Source organism: Littorina saxatilis, linkage group LG14 (genome assembly GCF_037325665.1).
Source record: "Littorina saxatilis isolate snail1 linkage group LG14, US_GU_Lsax_2.0, whole genome shotgun sequence".
NCBI classification, from domain to species: domain Eukaryota; kingdom Metazoa; phylum Mollusca; class Gastropoda; order Littorinimorpha; family Littorinidae; genus Littorina; species Littorina saxatilis.
The window spans coordinates 37,656,974-37,677,417 of NC_090258.1; the positions used below are offsets into that span (position 1 = coordinate 37,656,974).

Here is a 20,444-nt window from a genome sequence, read left to right on the forward strand (position 1 = left end):
GTACATTTTTCAGCATGGTGCATCTACAGGAGGGTGCTCCAACAATGATGCATAGTGCCAACATTTAGCGCAAACTTTTCACAACAGTGCATTATTACCACAAAGCGCATACAGCGATTATAATATAGTAGCAAGTTGCACTAAACATTTGAACAAAATGCATTTTGTTCAAATGTTAACAGCACAGCACCAAGTTTTGCATAAGTGCACAACAGCACTGACCATTTCACAAAAGTGCATAACAGCTGTGACAATTTTACAAAAGTGCATTGACCATTTCAGGCAGATGGCTAACATGCAGATTTCGCTTTTGTCTGTCTTTCTTTGAAAAGTAGGCATGTTCAAGATCGATGAAGTCATGAGCAATTGGGTTAGATGACAGAAAAGATTCAAAAACGTCAGATTCAGTGTTTTGGCTACTGTTGAACAGGAACATTCTCTCCTGTTCAACAAAACAGTCAGACACAGATTTAAGCTGATGTGGGTTCAATTCAAAAGCAACATTGTCACAGATAGGCTAGTGTTACAGTTCTGTAAAGTTTCAGAAACATCTTCCATGTTTTGGTTACTGTTGAACAGAGGCATATTTTCCTGTTCAAAAAAGTCTGACACAAATTTTCGTAGTTGTGGGTTCGATCTATACCGTCATTCAAACGAGTCGTAGAACCGTCATTGTCACAGATAGTGTTACATTTCTGTTTTACATTCAAACGAATCGTAGAAGTAGTAGTACATTTGCGTTTGGTTGTTTTTATATTTAGTCAAGTTTTGACTAAATATTTTAACATCGAGGGGGAATCGAAACGAGGGTCGTGGTGTATGTGTGTCTGTCTGTCTGTCTGTGCGTGTGTGTGTGTGTGTGTGTGTGTGTGTGTGTGTAGAGCGATTCAGACTAAACTACTGGACCGATCTTTATGAAATTTGACATGAGAGTTCCTGGGTATGAAATTCCCGAACGTTTTTTTCATTTTTTTGATAAATGTCTTTGATGACGTCATATCCGGCTTTTCGTGAAAGTTGAGGCGGCACTGTGACGCCCTCATTTTTCAACCAAATTGGTTGAAATTTTGGTCAAGTAATCTTCGACGAAGCCCGGACTTCGGTATTGCATTTCAGCTTGGTGGCTTAAAAATTAATTAATGACTTTGGTCATTAAAAATCTGAAAATTGTAAAAAAAAAATAAAATTTATAAAACGATCCAAATTTACGTTTATCTTATTCTCCATTATTTGCTGATTCCAAAAACATATAAATATGTTATATTCGGATTAAAAACAAGCTCTGAAAATTAAATATATAAAAATTATTATCAAAATTAAAATTTCCAAATCAATTTAAAAACAGTTTCATCTTATTCCTTGTCGGTTCCTGATTCCAAAAACATATAGATATGATATGTTTGGATTAAAAACACGCTCAGAAAGTTAAAACGAAGAGAGGTACAGAAAAGCGTGCTATGCAGCATAGCGTAACCACTACCCCGCTCTTCTTGTCAATTTCACTGCCTATGCCGTGAGCGGTGGACCACGAGTATACGGTCTTGCTGCGTTGCATTGCGTTCAGTTTCATTCTGTGAGTTCGACAGCTACTTGACTAAATATTGTATTTTCGCCTTACGCGACTTGTTTCTTTTAGATTCCTGTCACTCATACTAGCAGTATTGATTGAGGTACATAAATCTGTTGATGTACAGGGATGACTTGTTTGTAATGAATCCTTGTTTCCTCCACATTGAGTTTGCATTGCAGTTGGACAGAAATGAACAGGTGTTAATTGATAAACACATTGATAATGGCTTTTGAGAAAATCAATCAATTCTGCAAAGGAATTAAATGACATCAAAACTGCAGCGCCATTTGAAGAATGGTTACCATTTCTGTTTCTTTGATGGGAATCAAAGAAATAAAAACATTGACTATCCAAGTTACCATGAATGGCAATAGTTGACTCCTGAAAAGTAGCAAGGATATAATTTGAGATGATAAACGCCTGATGCAATCCCTCCTCAAGGTCAGTCAACTCAAAACCTTCATCATTCGCAACATCAGTAGGCAACACAGCGGGATTCGTATGTCCTCAGTGAAATCATGTCGAAAAAATATTCCATTTCAAAAGCATGTCCAACCACAGTTGTTGGCAAGTGTTCGTGTCCGAGGTAGCCTTCAGTGTGTGTATATATTCATGTGACAGATAGCGTGACCTCATTCTTCAATCCTCTCTCTCTCTTCTTTCTCATTCGAACGCACGCACGCAAGAACGTAGCCTACGCACGCATGCACGCGCACGCACACTGTGACAGTAGTTGTGCATTTCTAAGTTTATGTGTAGTGTCAGCACGAGAACTGTTTTTATTGTTATTGGTGCCTTTTGGTATTGTTATTGTTCCGATACTGCTGAAATGATATTGCATTTTTTGTGTATGATATTTTGTGAATGCTGAACCATGCAAGAGGATTAGTGTTTGGATTTGTGTGTGTGTGTGTGTGTGTGTGTGTGTGTGTGTGTGTGTGTGTCTGTGCGTGTGTGTGTGAGTGTGTGGGTGTGTGTTTGTGTGGGTGTGTTTGTGTACGTTTGTGTGTGTGTACATGCGTGCGTCCGTGCATGTGTGTATGTTTGTGTGTGTGTGTGTGTGTTTGTTTGTGTGTCCGTGTGTGACTGTGTGTGTGTGTGTGTGTGTGTGTGTATGTGTGTGTGTGTGATATTAATAACATTATGTTGGCGCGTTCGTTGGTACATGGTTTGTATCTGTATATATGCTTGTTGCAAAGACAGACGCATGCAAAGAGATTATGCAGCCAGCAGCTTTAACGTCAGCAAATCATCCAAACAATCAAAAAACGATCGCACTTCAAAAAATGTTCTTTGTCTACATGAATACAAAAGAGGGAACAATATCAAAACGCTGGAATGATTGAGCTTTTACAAATGACTGTAACGAACGTATAGGCAGAGTCAAGGTAAACACTACTATAAGGATTTACTGGTCAAGTTTCATGGAAACAAGAACAACAACAACAGACAAACAACATAATTATTACAGTGACCACCGCTCCCACCATCCACCCCCACCCCCGCCCTTGGCTTTAACCCTCCCCTCTCACCCCCGAGGTATGTCTGCGTGTGTATTTGCATGGGTGAAACCAATTTGTGTACCATAATTGTAAACCATGTGGTTGTTTTATGTGATGTCCATGTGTATATATATATATTGTAAAACATCAAACAAATGATAAAAAAATATTTTAAAAAAACCCAACACAACCGACTGAGGCCACTTCAGCAATTTGGGGCATTGTTGACTGTTGCTTCTGATTGGATAAACGCGGGGTAAAAGTTGGACCAAAATGTTAACAAACTTTCCTGTGCTCACTGACTCCCACTTCAAGCCGAATTTCTGCAAGCTCAAGAAAGTAGCAGTGATAGCACATTGTGACACAGATGAAAGAAGTGGAAAATAGTCTCGGGATATACAATACAATTTGTTTGACTACAGTGACAGTTTTTGCAGAAATTGCCACACTTATGAAGATACAAAAAAGGTCTTTTTGGAACCAGAGTTAATTATCATTAGCACTTTAATGAAAGGGGTTGTGTTGGGCAGAATATACAGAGAAACAAATGTTACCCTAATAAAGTATTATGCACTGTCGTAGGCCTATTTCATCATGTGATACTTCTTGTTCGCCACATCAAACTGAAAGGATTACACTCAGATATGATGGTGGGAAGATGTAAGACTTGAATTATAATAAAATAGAAAAAAAAATGTTTTACTCGTACTATCATGTGCAATTTGCGGATATTCAAACAATCATGAGAAACTTCAGACAGTAAAAAGTAGGTTAGCATGAATCACAAACATTGAGAACACACACACGCACACACTTACACATACACACACACACACATACTGTACAGGGCCGGACCCAGGGGGGGGGTTCCAGGGGTTCCGGAACCCCACCCCTGGAAAAAGCATGTACCTTGCTTTGACTTTTACTAGTTTTAGCACCAAAACAATGCTGCTCTTAACCCTCAAAACAAGGCCCAGAATGGACCAGATTGCACAGATTTTAACCGTTTTTCAAACATTTTCCGGGGGAGCATGCCCCCGGACCCCCCTTGTTCGCGCGCCTGCTTTGCAGGCGCGCGCTTGTGGCTTCGCCACTTCGCTGATTTCCCCCCCCCCCCAAAAAAAAAGGAGGACCCCCCCCCTTACAACTCATTTGGTCCGGCCCTGTCATACACACACACACACACACACACACACACACACACACACACACACAAACACACACACACACACACGAACAGAAATATAACTGCTGCCATTTAATGGGCCTACGATAAACACAACCGTCAAAATTGCGTCAATGGTCTTTTAAAGCGTCACTGTTGACGTCATGAAGCGAAGAAATGGCGTCCCCCTGCTTGGTTTTTCTTGAATGAAGAACTTTGGCCAAAAGGTCAAACGCTGCTGATGCAAACATTGCTATACCTGTAAAAAATAAATATAAATAAATAAATAAATAAAACTTAAAAGTTTCACATGGAATTCACGAGCTGTAAGTATTAGCCCTTTTCGTAAAATGGTTCTTAACTTTTATGTACAAGTGAGCAAACAGATGCGTGCAAGCAAAAATTGCAATTCTTGTCGACATACAATCAACATTTCATCTTGATTTTCAATCATGCCCATACCCGAAAACAAGTGTGAAAAGTTTCAACTTGTATTCCCGAGAAAAAATGATAAGCCTTTTTCGTAACATGGTTTTGGACTTTGACGGAAGTGGGCAAACAAATTATGCGTTCAAGTAAATATTGCCTATACTTGTGAACACAAAATCAACATTCCATTTTGAATTTCCATGCTGTTATAAGTGGCAGCCTATGTTGTACAATGTAGCGGCAGAATTTGCTTTGAGTAAACAATCAGAGAAAAGAACTGAATGGCTGTCACAAAGATGTGAGTATGATATTTCGAGATATGTTGAGCTGTGAAACACGTCGTGATTTTAACCTCCCTAAAGATTGAATTGTGATGCGAAGGACAGGTTAGAAGCGATATCACGGGTTTCGTGTGTTGCACGAGGAAATAGCCCTGGGTTAAACAGAATAGTGTTTACGAGTTGGAAAGATATAGCTGGTTTTGAACTAAGATATTCACGGCGTCTAAGATTCTCAACCGAGGAGGTTGTTTAGCGCGTGTCGGTCTTGTTCGGGGAACAAGCACTCCTTTTTCAGACGGATGATTTATTATGTTGAATAGTACAGGGCCGGACCAAATTCGTTTGAGGGGGAGGGGGGGGGTTCCAACTGAAGGCAGGGGTCCAGGGGCCGCCGAGGCACCGGTGGGGTGCAGGGGCAACGCCCCGCTGGGGGGTCTGGGGGGGCAAAGCCTCCCAGAAGCCGAGAAAATGTTGCATTTGTGAGGTCATTTTTTGGTCTTTCCTTGCAACTGGGAATCAAAATTACACATTTTCAACAGTAACAAAATACTTCAGATATTCATTTACCATAGTGGTTCAGTGGAATAATCCCAAGGACATATATGCCCAGTAAATAAGTCTGACAGGACTCTTTACTTTGAATACTTAAATTCAAGCAAACAAGCAATGATTACAACATCTGGAATACAAAGGAGAAGTGATATGAGAGATGTTGTATGATGAACAATGACACTATACTTCAGTGAGGCAACTGCCAAATGGATGGTGAATGATATTCCTCTACCTAGTGCACTTGTTTACCAATGGGAGTTGGGGGAAGAACTTAAAAAGTCCACATACTTTTTTTCTCTTCTCTGAGAGGTACATCGGATGGCAAGGGGAGGGGGTTCCGGAACCCAGGAACCCCCCCCCCCCCCCCCCCGATCCGGCCCTGTAGTATTGAAGCTTGAATATATGGCTGGAATGTAAACGGTAGTGTATGCAAAGTGCACTAAATGCCAATGTGAAGTTTTAAGAGGATTCTCGTTGAGATTGTATTACGTTTTTGTTGGGTAATTTCTTGAACATAAATGTTGTTACGCATTTCTGTTATGTTAAGATGGTGATGCTATGTATGGTAGTGTCATAAATGGATTAAGTGATCCATTAGATAAGTATAGCTTGGATATTGATTGTGGACGGAATGACATACATGGAATGATGTCAGAAGTACTTGTGTAATGTTTAGTTGTGAATGTAGAATGAACGAGAGAGATGATACACGACGGTTTAGAAAGAAGAGATGGTTTAAGAGAATGTTGTATTAAGACTTGAGTTAATTCTTTAGGAGTTTCCATGACGGTGTCCGAGGGTTGGACCTCACACTGGAGAGTTCGTGACGATGTCGGAACAGAGGCCACATCGGCGAAGATGGATGGACGGTGCAGTCCCCATCAACATGCACTGGTCGTTGAGACGAACCGGTACTTTTCGCAAAGGGCGAAGAGTGTTTCTCGGGGAGGAACGTGAGATATGCATAACAGCATCTATTAGGAGAGTTTCTCGGGGAGGAACGTGAGATATGGAAAACAGCATCTACATGGATTTCAGTGGTACAAGAGTGTGTAAAGGACGGCATGCAGTGAGAAATACGAACTCGTGAGTGTCTGTCAACATCCTCTCTTGTGTAGTAACCTAATACTGAGATAGTATGGTTACGGAAGTTTATTATAACATGTACCGTAATCCCATGTATGCAGTGATTGTGTGAATTGAACGGTTGTAACTGGAAAGTTGTATTTCTGTTTATTTGATGTGAATATTGTATTGCTTTTGTGAGGATAAATTAATAAGTCTGTATCCTCCAAATTCTGTGTGTGGAGTGTATTGAATTAGTGAAAGGAGTTAGATAGGGCAGAACACGCACGAGTAAAAAAATAACTCTCTAATTCCATATACCACTTCATGACAGTGAAGTTGTAAGTCCCCACCCGTGTCTATAGAGATTGAAATACATAGACCATATTATGGATAGTTTTTCTTCGCCTATAGAATACGAGGAGCGTCCTAGTTTAGGGTGACTGAATGAGTTTAATCTAAAAGCAGAATCTAAAACGTGTTTTAGGGGGATCTTATGAGAGAAATGTCAGAAGTGTGTATGTGGTGGTTGGGGGGGGGGAGTAATGTGTGTTAGTGTGTGTGTGTGTGCTTGTGTGCGTTTGTTTGTTTGAGTGTGTGTGTGTGTGTGTGTGTGTGTGTGTACACATGTGTTTGTATCTGTGCATGTACCTGCGTGTTTGCATGCGCACGTATGTTTGTGCATGTGAGTGCGAGAATAAAAACAAGTGTCTAAACATTGAACAACATACTTACCCAGGAAAATAAAACTGTGTTCATAGGTTCCTCCCGAATCAACAATCATACCTGGAGAGAAAAAAGAAACCCAATTAACTTTCTTATTCGGATTCTTTTCTGCGTTGTGCATGCAGGTTCAAAAAGACTTTTTGTTCATGCAAAGACGGAGAAAGAACAGTATTTCTGGCGATTGAGAGGGTGGAGAGAGAGAGAGAGAGAGAGAGAGAGAGAGAGAGAGAGAGAGAGAGAGAGAGAGAGAGACAGACAGACAGACATATATACAGATATACAGACAGACATCAAGACAGAGAGAGACACACATTCAGAAAGACAGATAGACAGAGGTTGCGGATATTGGTAAATTAGTGGTTCTTTGCAGTTTCTTTACCGATAACAAACGGTCCCTTAAACATGTGTGATAGGGTGGTGTGGAAGGGGGGGATAGGCCAGGAAGCATAAATGAGACGCCAAGACAGAGGTTGCGATAACGTGACTTTTACTTAACGTATACCAGAAAGCAAACACCAGAAAGTAGACACGTACACCAGAAAGTAGTGTAGAATCTCCTCAGTGAGCACACGTAAAAGGAACACAAAACCTGCTGCTGACGATAGTCGCGAAACACAAGAGCACAGGTTTCGGAATTCAGTTACAACCACAAGTCGACCGATTACAACTTCGCGACAACTTTGGTCAGCACTTCGACCGTTCACGTCAACCGACACAATCGGAGCAACACACAGCTCGCAGTGTCACAAATCGCGTTCTCTGCTCTACTACTAAATGTTCAGTCTTTTAAAGGCTGGTCACTTCCGATCCCCTGTGGCGATAAGCCAATATGAAGGCTACCCGGTGTCAGACAACGGGGGGTGTCGTCTTAAGATTGCCTGCCAAATGAAAGGGATCGTTAATAATAATAATAATAATGGAAACTTATAGAGCGCTTACCTAGAAGCTATAAGCGCTTTACAATGACATTGCTATACACATGTACAAAACCAAAATACAGCATTAAGACACAAAAAGAACAGGAGTACAAAAGCAAATTCATCGTTTAAATCCATGCAGTCACAAACAAACACACGCGTGCGCACGCACATACGCGTGTGCATACACACACACATGCTATCACCACACACATGCACAGATACACACAGACACACAGACATACGTTCACACACACACACACACACGCACACACACACACACACACACACACACACACACGCATACAGACAGGCGCACACACATACATACAACACACACACATACACATGCACTCACACATGAATACTAATATACCTACACAATCTGCATACAGAGGCAGAGAGCCGTGTCGGTGTCACGCACCGGAAATATTACGCACACCGGATAAGGCTCATTAGATTACAACCAGTTACGAAGAAGGGGGGGGGGTAAGAGACTAAAACCTCCAAGCCACCTGGCATCTTCTATGATGTACCCTGTCAAAAGAAATGACACCCACTTGACAAAACGCCGAGTCCAACGATACCCAGACAGTCTGGCGGCACATTACATAACGACCACCTAAATCTGAGATAAGAGGTTAGAAAGGAATCCGGTCAAGAGTCTACCCTACGATAGTAATCACACAATAATCCTAGCGGGAGACACAACTTGGGTCAGGGGAAGATAATAGACAGGGGAGGCAACTGGGTCGGGCAGGAGATAATTACAGAAAAAGACTGGGTACGCCACTTGACTACACATGCTATTCTCTGAACTGGAGTGTTCCACTTTTGAACACACTATGTGTTGGCCTAACCAGTTTTGAACACACTATGTGTTGGCCTAACCAGTTTTGAACACACTATTTGTTGGCCTAACCAGTTTTGAACACACTATTTGTTGGCCTAACCAGTTTTGAACACACTATTTGTTGGCCTAACCAGTTTTGAACACACTATTTGTTGGCCTAACCAGTTTTGAACACACTATTTGTTGGCCTAACCAGTTTTGAACACACTATTTGTTGGCCTAACCAGTTTTGAACACACTATTTGTTGGCCTAACCAGTTTTGAACACAATATGTCTTAGTTACTAATTCTACTAGCAAACGTTGCACACATCGTAAACACTAGTGTAAACTGACACCACGTGTGCAACTTTTTCTGGGAGAATGATGTACTACTAATTTGACAATGTTTTCAAAACTGGTTACAAGAAGTGAGTTCAAAAGCCGGAGGAGCATCCCGGATTTCAGTCTACACACACACGCACACACACATAACTGACCAGCCATAGGAGGTCCTGCCACCCAGCCAATCCCCATCATAAAGATTAGGACCCCGTAGGCTGCAGGAAGTGACGTCACATCCACCAACTCCATAGTCAACACGTTGATCAGCGTAACGAATCCGCCCGTGGATAGGCCAAAAATGGAAGCAAAAACCATTTGTCCCAGGTAGGTGTCCGAATACAAGGGGAACAAACTAGTGGCAGCACCGCACAAGGCCATCAACCCCACGCTCAGCGCGAAAGAATTTACACGCGATGACGTCAGCAGCAGACCGGAACCTAATCTGGAAACGAGGCTGAAGATGCCAGAGCCGACGAAAAGTGTGGCAGCTTCATGTGAAGTTGTTCCGTGAGTTCTAGAATATTCTGGAAGATGGAGATACACCCCAGACATATTTATTGCAGCGCATAGATAGTTCATGCAATGACTGAGGAAAGCAAGGTTTCGCAAGAGCGGTAACATGCTGTTAAACTTGGCTGAGAGATTCGAAACGAAGCAAGATTGCTTCTTTTCGCTTGAGGCTTCAGCTTCAAGTATTTGTATTTTATCTAATTCCTTTTGTGAGCTATGGACACCGCGTGGCTGGTAAGGCTTCTGGAGTACGTTTTTGGAGTCTGCTTCCTCTTGAACATATGTGTTTGAAGTTTTGTCATTTGAATCGGACATTCTCTGATCTTTGTTGATCAAGTAAGGTTTCTGATTGAATACTTTTTTATTCGAGTCTTCGTCAGTTCTTTCTTTTGAATCGAGCAGTTGCTCAGACTCGGCACTCGCGCCTGTTTCTGATTCTGAATTTGTTCTGCACTGTAAATTCCAATGCTCAATCTCTATGCCTTTTGCTACCTTTTCAGAAACAGCATCACATTTTTCTTTGGGGATGAAGACAGTAGATTCAGAATATTTCACACAGTCATTTTCACATCTTTCCCCATTCAAATTCAATGCAGATTTGTCGCTCGGTTTGGTGGCGTCACTGTCACCGTGACTAACGGCTTCACTGTTCCCATTGGGAATAAAGATAACTATATCCAGGGGTGACTTCCCTTTAAATGTCTTCTCGTCAGGTTCTTGAAGTAGCTTGGGAAACTTCTCTCTCCTCCCTCCTTTTCCTTCGTGATGTGTTGGGCGGTACAGCATTCCGAACACAGAACAGTGGAAAGCAAAGGCGGCGATCAGCAGAAAAGCCCCTTGGAGGCCGTACACATCTATCATCCTCTGGGTGGTGAGAGAGCCGGTCAGAATCCCGATGGCCATCCCGGACACGGAAACACCCGAAGCTAGGGCACGGAATCTGTCGAAGTAGAACGTGACGATCATCAGCGTCGGCGAATAACACAGGCCAAGTCCCAAGCCTGCAAAGAAAAATGAATGAATTAGATCGACAGGTGTGTTTACTGGGGCATTAGTTGAGGAATTCAGCCCTAAAACTAATTATTACAGCAGATCCACTAATTTCTAACCAGTAGGTAACACTTTCGAGCTAGCAATTGGTTCTATAAAATAACGAGGGCGGGGTCACATGCAGAGGCTCCGCCCACAATAACACACTTACCAGCGATTAGTCCATACGTGAAGACAAGCTGCGTGACTGACGTGGCAAAGGCGGAGACAGTGAAACCGACAAGGAGACACACCCCGCCCAACACGACGCTGACTCGACAACTGTAGCGATGAACCAGCCAACCAGCAACCGGAGCTGCAACAGATTTGTTCAGTTATATTACACAAGTTTGGTTAGTGAAAAGTATCTCATTTTACTAAAGCTCTTTATGCTTAACTTTAGCGTTGTAAATTCAGAGGCGGTTTTCTACTCAGTGCAATTTAAGGATCTGAAATTAAAGCCACCCCCCGTCTCCCGTAAACCATCTGTTTCTGATCACTGACCTCCCCGACCCTTGACATACAGTACAGACATACTGTACCATTCCATTCTTTCCATACCATCCCGAAGAAGGCAGTTACATGCCGAAATATTGATTTAAACTTACCTAACCTGGTTACTGGTGTGTTTTCTTTTTATCTAAAAGTACAAACATACTTCCATTTGAACCCTCACCGAACGGGAACATCCTGGATGCTTTCCGTTGAGAGTGAGACATTTTCAAAGAATTTATTTCGTGCAGTTAGAAAGGAAGTACATTAAAACAAATCGGAAGCCTCGTTTTGGCGCAAGACCTAACTTTTAAAAACTAACTAATAAATTGACAGCTGGTTTATACAAACATTGTTAAAACACCAACGAATTATTTTATCGTCAAAACGAAGTCAGTACAGTTCGAAATGTTAAACGTTAGAAAGGATGTACAGTGGTACCTGTGATGTGTGGCCCCTCTGATGAGAGGACACCTCCCTTAAAAGGATACATTCTGAGGTCCCTTTGTCTATTATCTCTACCAAAATATACCTGTCATGACAGGCCACCTGCAATGTAGGGACACGTTTAGCTGGTCCCAAGGGTGTCCTTTCATCACAGGTACCACTCACGGTATGTCAAGCACACACACACACACACACACACACACACACACACACACACACACACACACACACACACCTACACACACACACACACTCATACATACACACACACACACACCTACACACACACCACACACACACACACACACACACACACACACACACACACACACACACACACACACACACACACACAGGTCCCCCGAGTACAGAAGAGAACGAGTTACCTCCCAGCATTTGTAGACTGGAGTATACCGCCCCGACCCATGCTGTGGTGGTGACGTCATCCTGGAACTTGATGAGCAGTTCCACATGAATGACACCCACGAAGTAGACCAGAACGCCAGTGACGTAGTTGCAACCGACACTAGCCAGCAAAATCACCCAAGCGTACCTAGAATCAACCGTTGTGTTCACCGTCATGCTGGATATGCTGAGGACGGGTTCAAATCCAGGCAGCGCCTGGTAGGTTAAGGGTGGAGATTTTTCCGATCTCACAGGTCAACTTATGTGAAGACCTGCTAGCGTTTAATCACAAGAAGCTGTTCTTTATTGAGCCTGAAGTCGACTTTGCACAGCCTTCGCGAAGTCTTTTTGCCGAAAATCCAGTGCTGAAGCTTCGTGCCCCAGCCAGCTTCGCGAATTCAACTTCGCTCAAATAATCTGAGGCTGTACTTTCACTCAGCTTATGCTATGCTCACTTGGTTTTTCTGTCCCCAGAAGTAATAATAATAATAATAATACGAATATTTATAACGCGCACATATCTCACCAACAGGCGACTCAAGGCGCACATACACTCATTCACACACACGGAGACTTAAAGTCACCAACACACACACACACCATCAACCATTAAAATATGTATAGTTATTCAGGGTGGGATGGGGTGGGCAGTGTAGAATGCATGGATTATGTGGAAAAAAGGAATGTCTTGAGTGCAGATTTGAATGATTCGAGGGACTGTTGTTGACGGAGGGGGAGAGGTAGTGTGTTCCATTGGCTAGGTGCTTGGAAAGAAAATGAGCGTTGACCTGCTGTTTTGAGTTTGGTGTGGGGGATGTTGAGCTTGAGGGAGTCGGCAGATGATCTGAGTGCTCGTGAAGGGACATAGAGAGAGAGAGAGAGAGAGTCGGAGAGATAGGCAGGGGCGAGACCATGGAGGCATTTGTAGGTGAGAGTGTTGATTTTGTATGTGATACGGGCAGGAACGGGCAACCAGTGGAGCTGATTTAGGAGGGGGGTGATATGATCTCCCTTTTTCTTTCGTAAGACTTAAGTAGTGTCCATTTGGGACATAACGTGGTTACATGCTAGGAGTTCACTCAGCCTAAGCAAACAGAACGCAGCGTCGAGTCCCACGTAGTGAGGCGGCGCCCCGTTCGCTTATGGGCAGAATATACCTGCGCAGTTTCAGCGGCACAGACGACGCACGGCCTATTATTTATGTCGCGATAGTGATTATGACGAGTACTTGGCCTGTTTTCCTTTCATGCAACGTGTTGCGGGCTGGGATAATCTGCAGTGCGTCGTCGGTCCTGCTGAAGTTACATATGCCAGCCAAAGTATGTCAGTGTTGTGTTTTGCTTGAAGATGAGCTTCCTCAAAGCCGGATTAATCACTGTGCAGATCTTTTCAAGTGAAACAGCTCACACGCTGGCTTTGACAAATGTGTGCGTCCAGCAGCGGGGACCTTCGAAGAAAGCTGAGCTATCGAGGAACCTTCACGCTGTTCGCAGATGGATCCTCGATGTCTCTGGGGTGCCCGTATGCTCCGGACTTTTTAAAGGTGCCCGGATGAGTTTTGGCAAAACTGTCCTTTTGTCACCTGATATATACAAAGAAAATATCGAATACAATAAAATATATATAATCAAGTTTTTTTATGACTATTTTTTTCTTTCTCACGCACTCACACACACACACACACACACACATGCTCCCTCTCTCCCTCCCTCCCCCTCCCCCTTCTTTTCTTTCTCACGCACACACACACACACACACACACACACACACACACACACACACACACACACACACACACACACACACACACACACACACACACTCTCTCTCCCTCCCTCCCCCTCCCCCTCCCCCTTCCCCCCCCCCGACCCAGACACACACGCAGGCACAGACATTACACACTTCCGAGTGTACAGATCGATAAGCTGCAGAACAAGGACAACAAATAGCATTATGCTATCACAACACTAAACTAGTATTGTCTAAATTCTAACATAAAGATAACCGAAACAACAACACAACAGTCATGTACTTTTCAGCAACAACATTATGACATAGGGGAAGGGTCCCTAATATGGACCACTTTTTACATTTAGTCAAGTTTTGACTAAATGTTTTAACGTAGAGGGGGGAATCGAGACGAGGGTCGTGGTGTATGTGCGTGTGTGTGTGTGTGTGTGTGTGTGTGTGTGTGTGTGTGTGTGTGTGTCTGTCTGTCTGTCTGTCTGTCTGTGTGTGTGTGTAGAGCGATTCAGACTAAACTACTGGACCGATCTTTATGAAATTTGACATGAGAGTTCCTGGGTATGAAATCCCCGAACGTTTTTTTCATTTTTTTGATAAATGTCTTTGATGACGTCATATCCGGCTTTTCGTGAAAGTTGAGGCGGCACTGTCACGCCCTCATTTTTCAACCAAATTGGTTGAAATTTTGGTCAAGTAATCTTCGACAAAGCCCGGACTTCGGTATTACATTTCAGCTTGGTGGCTTAAAAATTAATTAATTACTTTGGTCATTAAAAATCTGAAAATTGTAAAAAAAAATAAAAATTTATAAAACGATCCAAATTTACGTTTATCTTATTTTCCATCATTTTCTGATTCCAAAAACATATAAATATGTTATATTTGGATTAAAAACAAGCTCTGAAAATTAAATATATAAAAATTATTATCAAAATTAAATTGTCGAAATCAATTTAAAAACACTTTCATCTTATTCCTTGTCGGTTCCTGATTCCAAAAACATATAGATATGATATGTTTGGATTAAAAACACGCTCAGAAAGTTAAAACAAAGAGAGGTACAGAAAAGCGTGCTATCCTTCTTAGCGCAACTACTACCCCGCTCTTCTTGTCAATTTCACTGCCTTTGCCATGAGCGGTGGACTGACGATGCTACGAGTATACGGTCTTGCTGAAAAATGGCATTGCGTTCAGTTTCATTCTGTGAGTTCGACAGCTACTTGACTAAATGTTGTATTTTCGCCTTACGCGACTTGTTTCTTGTTTTCGATAAATACCTTTGATGACGTCATATCCGGCCTTTTGTAAAAGTTGAGGCGGCACTGTCACACCCTCATTTTTCAATCAAATTGATTGAAATTTTGGCCAAGCAATCTTCGACGAAAGCCGAACTTCGGTATTGCATTTCAGCTTGGTGGTTTAAAAATTAATTAATGACTTTGGTCATTACAAATCTGAAAATTGTAAAAAAAAAATAAAAGATTATAAAACGATTCAAATTTACGTTCATCTTATCCTTCATCATTTTCTGATTCCAAAAACATATAAATATGTTGTATTTTGATTAAAAACAAGCTCTGAAAATAAAAAATATAAACATTATGATCAAAATTAAATTTTTGAAATCAATTTAAAAACACTTTCATCTTATTTCTTGTCGGTTCCTGATTCCAAAAACATATATATATGATATGTTTGGATTAAAAACACGCTCAGAAAGTTAAAACGAAGAGAGGTACAGAAAAGCGTGCTATGCTTCTCAGCGCAACTACTACCCCGCTCTTCTTGTCAATTTCACTGCCTTTGCCACGAGCGGTGGACTGACGATGGTATATGCTGAAAAATTGCATTGCGTTCAGTTTCATTCTGTGAGTTCGACAGCTTGACTAAATGTTGTATTTTCGCCTTACGCGACTTGTTTTGGTTTTGTGAATCGCGTCAGAGCTGGAAAAAAAAATCTAAGCTCCGCCCATTTCGCTATTCCTCAGAGCTGGATCATCGATTAAACGAATTTATTAATTTTGAGAGAAATCTAGGTGCAATCTGTAACTTTTTTGACGCCAAAATATTGCTGTTGTATTGCTCCAGCTTCCCAATAGGGTTTCGTTGGTCTGTGTTAGTCTGTATCGAGCATAACCACGATAATGCACCAAAATGTCCACTTTTTGACATAACTGACCAATTATTGCCATATCTATTCCTTGAAGCATCTAGTAGCCTACTTGTGGTAATACCGCAACACCGTGCCCTAGTGGTAAGGCGTTCGCCCAGTGAGCGGGAGGTCGTGGGTTCGAACCCCGGCCGGGTCATACCTAAGACTTTAAAATTGGCAATCTAGTGGCTGCTCCGCCTGGCGTCTGGCATTATGGGGTTAGTGCTAGGACTTGTTGGTCCGGTGTCAGAATAATGTGACTGGGTGAGACATGAAGCCTGTGCTGCGACTTCTGTCTTGTGAGTGGCGCACGTTTGTTACGCGTGATTGTTCTGAAAAGTGACTATTACATGATTGTTCTGAAAGTCTACTATTTATTTCATCGTAAACATGTAAGCCCTCATACGTGATTGTTCTGAAAGTTTACTAATTTACATGATTGTTCTGAAACTCTACAAAAGGTAAACTTGCTTCACCCGTGAAGTGTTGTCAGATATGGAACAATATGTATACCCCAGCCCAACGAAGTTGGAGGGGGGTATACTGGATTCACTTTGTCCATCTGTCTGTGTGTATGTTTGTATGTATATGGAACAATATTTTGATACAATGATACTAAATCTTTAGTGATATTGATATTTATACCCCAGCCCAATGAAGTTGGAGGGGGTATACTGGATTCACTTTGTCCGTCTGTCTGTGTGAATGTCTGTATGTAAATAGAACAATATTTTGATACAATGATACTAAATCTTAAGTGAAATTGATATTTATACCCCCGCCCAATGAATAAAAACTCAACAAATAATACGTTTCATACATTGAACATGTCTTCTTTATTGTTCTCAACTCAAAATTCAAATTAAATGTCCAAAGACAAAAATTATTTATAATCTTCAAAAATGTAATGATTCTTCTTGAGTATTCCCAACTCAAAATTCTAATTACAGGTTTAAAGGGACACATAGAAACTTTTGATTTTCCCTCTTTGCTATGCTTAGGTGGCTAGGTCACCAAAATGGACCGAAAGGCATGGCAAAGAGGGAAAATGGAAGCTAATTTTTGCCCCTTTAAAGACGAAAGGCACAACAAATAATTTTCACAAATGAAACTTTTATTTTTTTTATGAACTAAAAATTCAAGTGGAGAGGGGATGAGAGACGTGAGGAGATGGCCGGGGTTGCGAGATGGGTGGGGAGTCTGGGCAAAAAAGTTCTTGCACGCGAGACAATATACAAGTTTCTTTTTGTGTGTGTGTGTGTGTGTGTGTGTGTGTGTGTGTGTGTGTGTGTGTGTGTGTGTGTGGGGGGAGGGGTATTTTGTTTATCAACTCTCTCTGTCACGATTTAGTGACATGGATCGAGAAAGGAACACTCTGTTGGGTGCCTTTCTCAAATTACGATGAAAAGCGCCTGGGCTTGTTCGGGCTATTTTCTGCTGACCGAGCTTAGCACGGGAAATACGTTTTCCTGCACGCCTGGCTGGCATGCGAGGGGTGATATTTTGATACAGGGGTTCCACGTGCGTGATTTTGCTTGCTTGGCGAAATCGACGGTAACTGATCTGGATACGGGACACGTGGAGTCACGTGATGTTTTTTCAAGGTTGTTTGGGGAAGACATGAGTGGACACTCGAACACAGGGCAGCGACAGAGAAGGATCGTTTTTCCTCCATCCTAAAGTTAGATGGTCTTCTACACGTGGTGATTTATTATTTTAAGTCAGCGTGCCGTTCTGCATGGTACAGTAGGGCTTTACGGAACTACGAAGGAGAGAAAACTTTTCGCTGTTATAGCTGTGCTGTCAACAAGGTTGACAGGTTTTGATTCTTGGCTGAGCGGGGGATTTTCCCACGCATAAAGTATTTCAGCAAGAAGGGGATGGCGGTATTTTCGTCGACGGACGGAAGCCATTCAAAAGGGAGCGGATTCGCTTAAAGGAGAGCTACTTACATTAGGCTGTTGAGGTAATAAATCATTATTTAACGCTGTTGACGAGTCTGTGTTTGTGGAATGAAATACTCTCTGTTGTTCTTTCCAGGTTAGCGCATAATTTGCTCTTTGTGACGCTAAAATAATAATCTGTATATGGCTTTTGCAGATATGGAGAGAAGGAAGGAAAATGGCTGATTTGTTGTTGTAAAAGTTCGTTTGTGCAGGCCCACGTTGCTCGATGAAATATGTAAAGGTGACATGTTTGAAGGTGGAGGGTGAAGGGTAGCGTGGAATGTTTAGTGCACCGATGCTTTTTGTTGCAGCCTACTTTCTACGCTACGTGATTGACCTAGCTACTTATATGCTGTAACCGGGTCATCGCTGTTGCTGTCTTGCTGTATGCTGTTACTGCTGCTGGGATAACCGGTGAGGCCGTCATCGTCTGCAGGGGTCTTCCGGCAGGCAGTGACGTCACCTACACGACACCCGTTGTCTTCAGCAGCTGAGTGAGGCGCCTGATTTTCCCACGATTCCCTGCTTCGTTCCACGCCAACCGACACTCCAATCAACGAAGCAGTAGTGGGGAAGGACTATTTACGGGTCGCCCACTCCCTAACGAAAAGCTAAATGCACCATGCCATTGCGCCTTTAACCACCAAGTCACCTTGTGTATTTGTGATTATATTTGAGTGGTGACGACGTGGGGTGTGTGACACCTGCATTTAACCAGCGCTTTTGCATAACCGGCTATCTTTCTTATCTATACACGGGGTCAGCGTCATGTTATTATCATTTTCTAAACTTTAACTGGCATTTTTGTCAGTGACCTATATTTTACGTTGTGAACGTAAAACATCTTTTGGAGTGAAGTCTCGAAGTATATAAACAGGCGTCTGAAACTTATACTTTTGTTGATTCTATCTATTTGTATGACTGCGAGAGTGGATCGTGGTGTGGTTAGTTATAGTTAGTAGTAACTAACCGTTCATAATCACCTTATGTGATATATTGAAACGTGACACACTCTCTCTCTCTCTCTCTCTCTCTCTCTCTCTCTCTCTCTCTCTCTCTCTCTCTCTCTCTCACTCTCTCACTCTCTCTTTCTCTCTCTCTCACACTCTCTCTGTCCCCCTCTCTCTCTCTCTCTCTCTCTCTCTCTCTCTCTCTCTCTTTCTCCTCTCTCTCTGTGAATATTTTTGTCATCCTAAATATTGGGGGGGGGGGGGGGGCAAAAAGACATGTTTGCCCCCCCCCCCACACCAGGAACAGCAGCTGCCCCCCCCCCCCACCCAGTTTCCGATGCCAGTGCACTGAGTACATACGCACACACACACAACACATACACACACATGAAAGCTAAATTTATTAGCACATCTCTGTTTTCAGTGACACTTGTTTTTTTTATAACACAACAACCACCAGAATTTTGTATATAAATTATTCAAATGGTTTGATAAAGTGTCAGTTGATATGAACAAACCTCTCCCACCCCCAACACCTAAAAAAAGGGAGTGGAGAGACGGATCAACTCAAACACACATCTGAAGCTGTCGCGCACACAGAAGACGGATCAACTCAAACACACTTCGCTGGGCAGGGGTATTATTGTTCCATATCTGACTACATTTCACGGGTGAAGCAAGTTTACCTTTAGTAGAGTTTCAGAACAATCATGTAAATTAGTAAGATTTCAGAACAATCACGTATGAGGGCTTACATGATTACGATGAAATAAATAGTAGACTTTCAGAACAATCATGTAATAGTCACTTTTCAGAACAATCACGCGTAACACACGTTAAATGTCAAAGCAGCACCGCCCTGATATCACCCTTCGTGGTGGACTGGGCGTTAAGCAAACAAACAAACAAACAAACCGTGATGATGAAGAATATTCCTGTCCTGCAGGCACAAAGCGAAGCCACTTAAGGACTAGCCTGTAGAAAACACAAACCATCAATACAGGCTTAAAGTTCCAGGTCACGTGTAATCAACCATGTACAGGCTGGCACCACGTGGTGTCCTCAAACCGGGCAAGAAAACTATGACCCAGTCAACTGCAACTAAGCGTGACTCTATTAAAACGGCGCCAGAAATAATGCACGAACTGTTAAGTACTATTCACACGGTCAGGGCGACGGGTGACGCAATATCTACAGGTCTTTGCTACACGTTCGATCATCTAGAACACTGTAATACCATCAGTGCTGTTTTCATAAAACGCTCTGACAGATCTATATCAATGAAAGTTTGAGGAAGTAACTTTACCTATAATTATAACCATAATGTTTTTGTAAAGGGCTCAGACTTTCAACAAGTCCAGGGGGTATGTATCAGCGAGGTAAA

At 42.3% G+C, this 20,444-nt stretch overlaps 1 protein-coding gene across 1 annotated transcript; it reads right to left on the minus strand.

Moving 5' to 3' along the window:
• Positions 1–4,233: 4,233 nt before the first annotated feature.
• On the minus strand, positions 4,234–20,113 carry LOC138947708 (monocarboxylate transporter 12-like). Its single transcript, XM_070319243.1, has 6 exons — positions 19,976–20,113; positions 12,248–13,848; positions 11,095–11,238; positions 9,539–10,894; positions 7,300–7,350; positions 4,234–4,496 (listed from the first exon to the last, which is right to left on the minus strand). The coding sequence occupies exons 2-6, from the start codon at positions 12,441–12,443 to the stop codon at positions 4,369–4,371; spliced, it is 1,875 nt and encodes a 624-aa protein (XP_070175344.1). The 5' UTR covers positions 12,444–13,848; positions 19,976–20,113; the 3' UTR covers positions 4,234–4,368.
• Positions 20,114–20,444: the final 331 nt, after the last annotated feature.

Excerpts from the sequence above, each read along its gene's own strand:
- LOC138947708 (XM_070319243.1), bottom strand. The coding sequence starts at position 12,443 with ATGACGGTGAACACAACGGTTGATTCTAGGTACGCTTGGGTGATTTTG. Across the intron at positions 11,239-12,247 it reads CAGTCTACAAATGCTGGGAG|CTCCGGTTGCTGGTTGGCTG; the intron begins GTAACTCGTTCT and ends AATCTGTTGCAG. Across the intron at positions 4,497-7,299 it reads ACACAGTTTTATTTTCCTGG|GTATAGCAATGTTTGCATCA; the intron begins GTAAGTATGTTG and ends TATTTTTTACAG.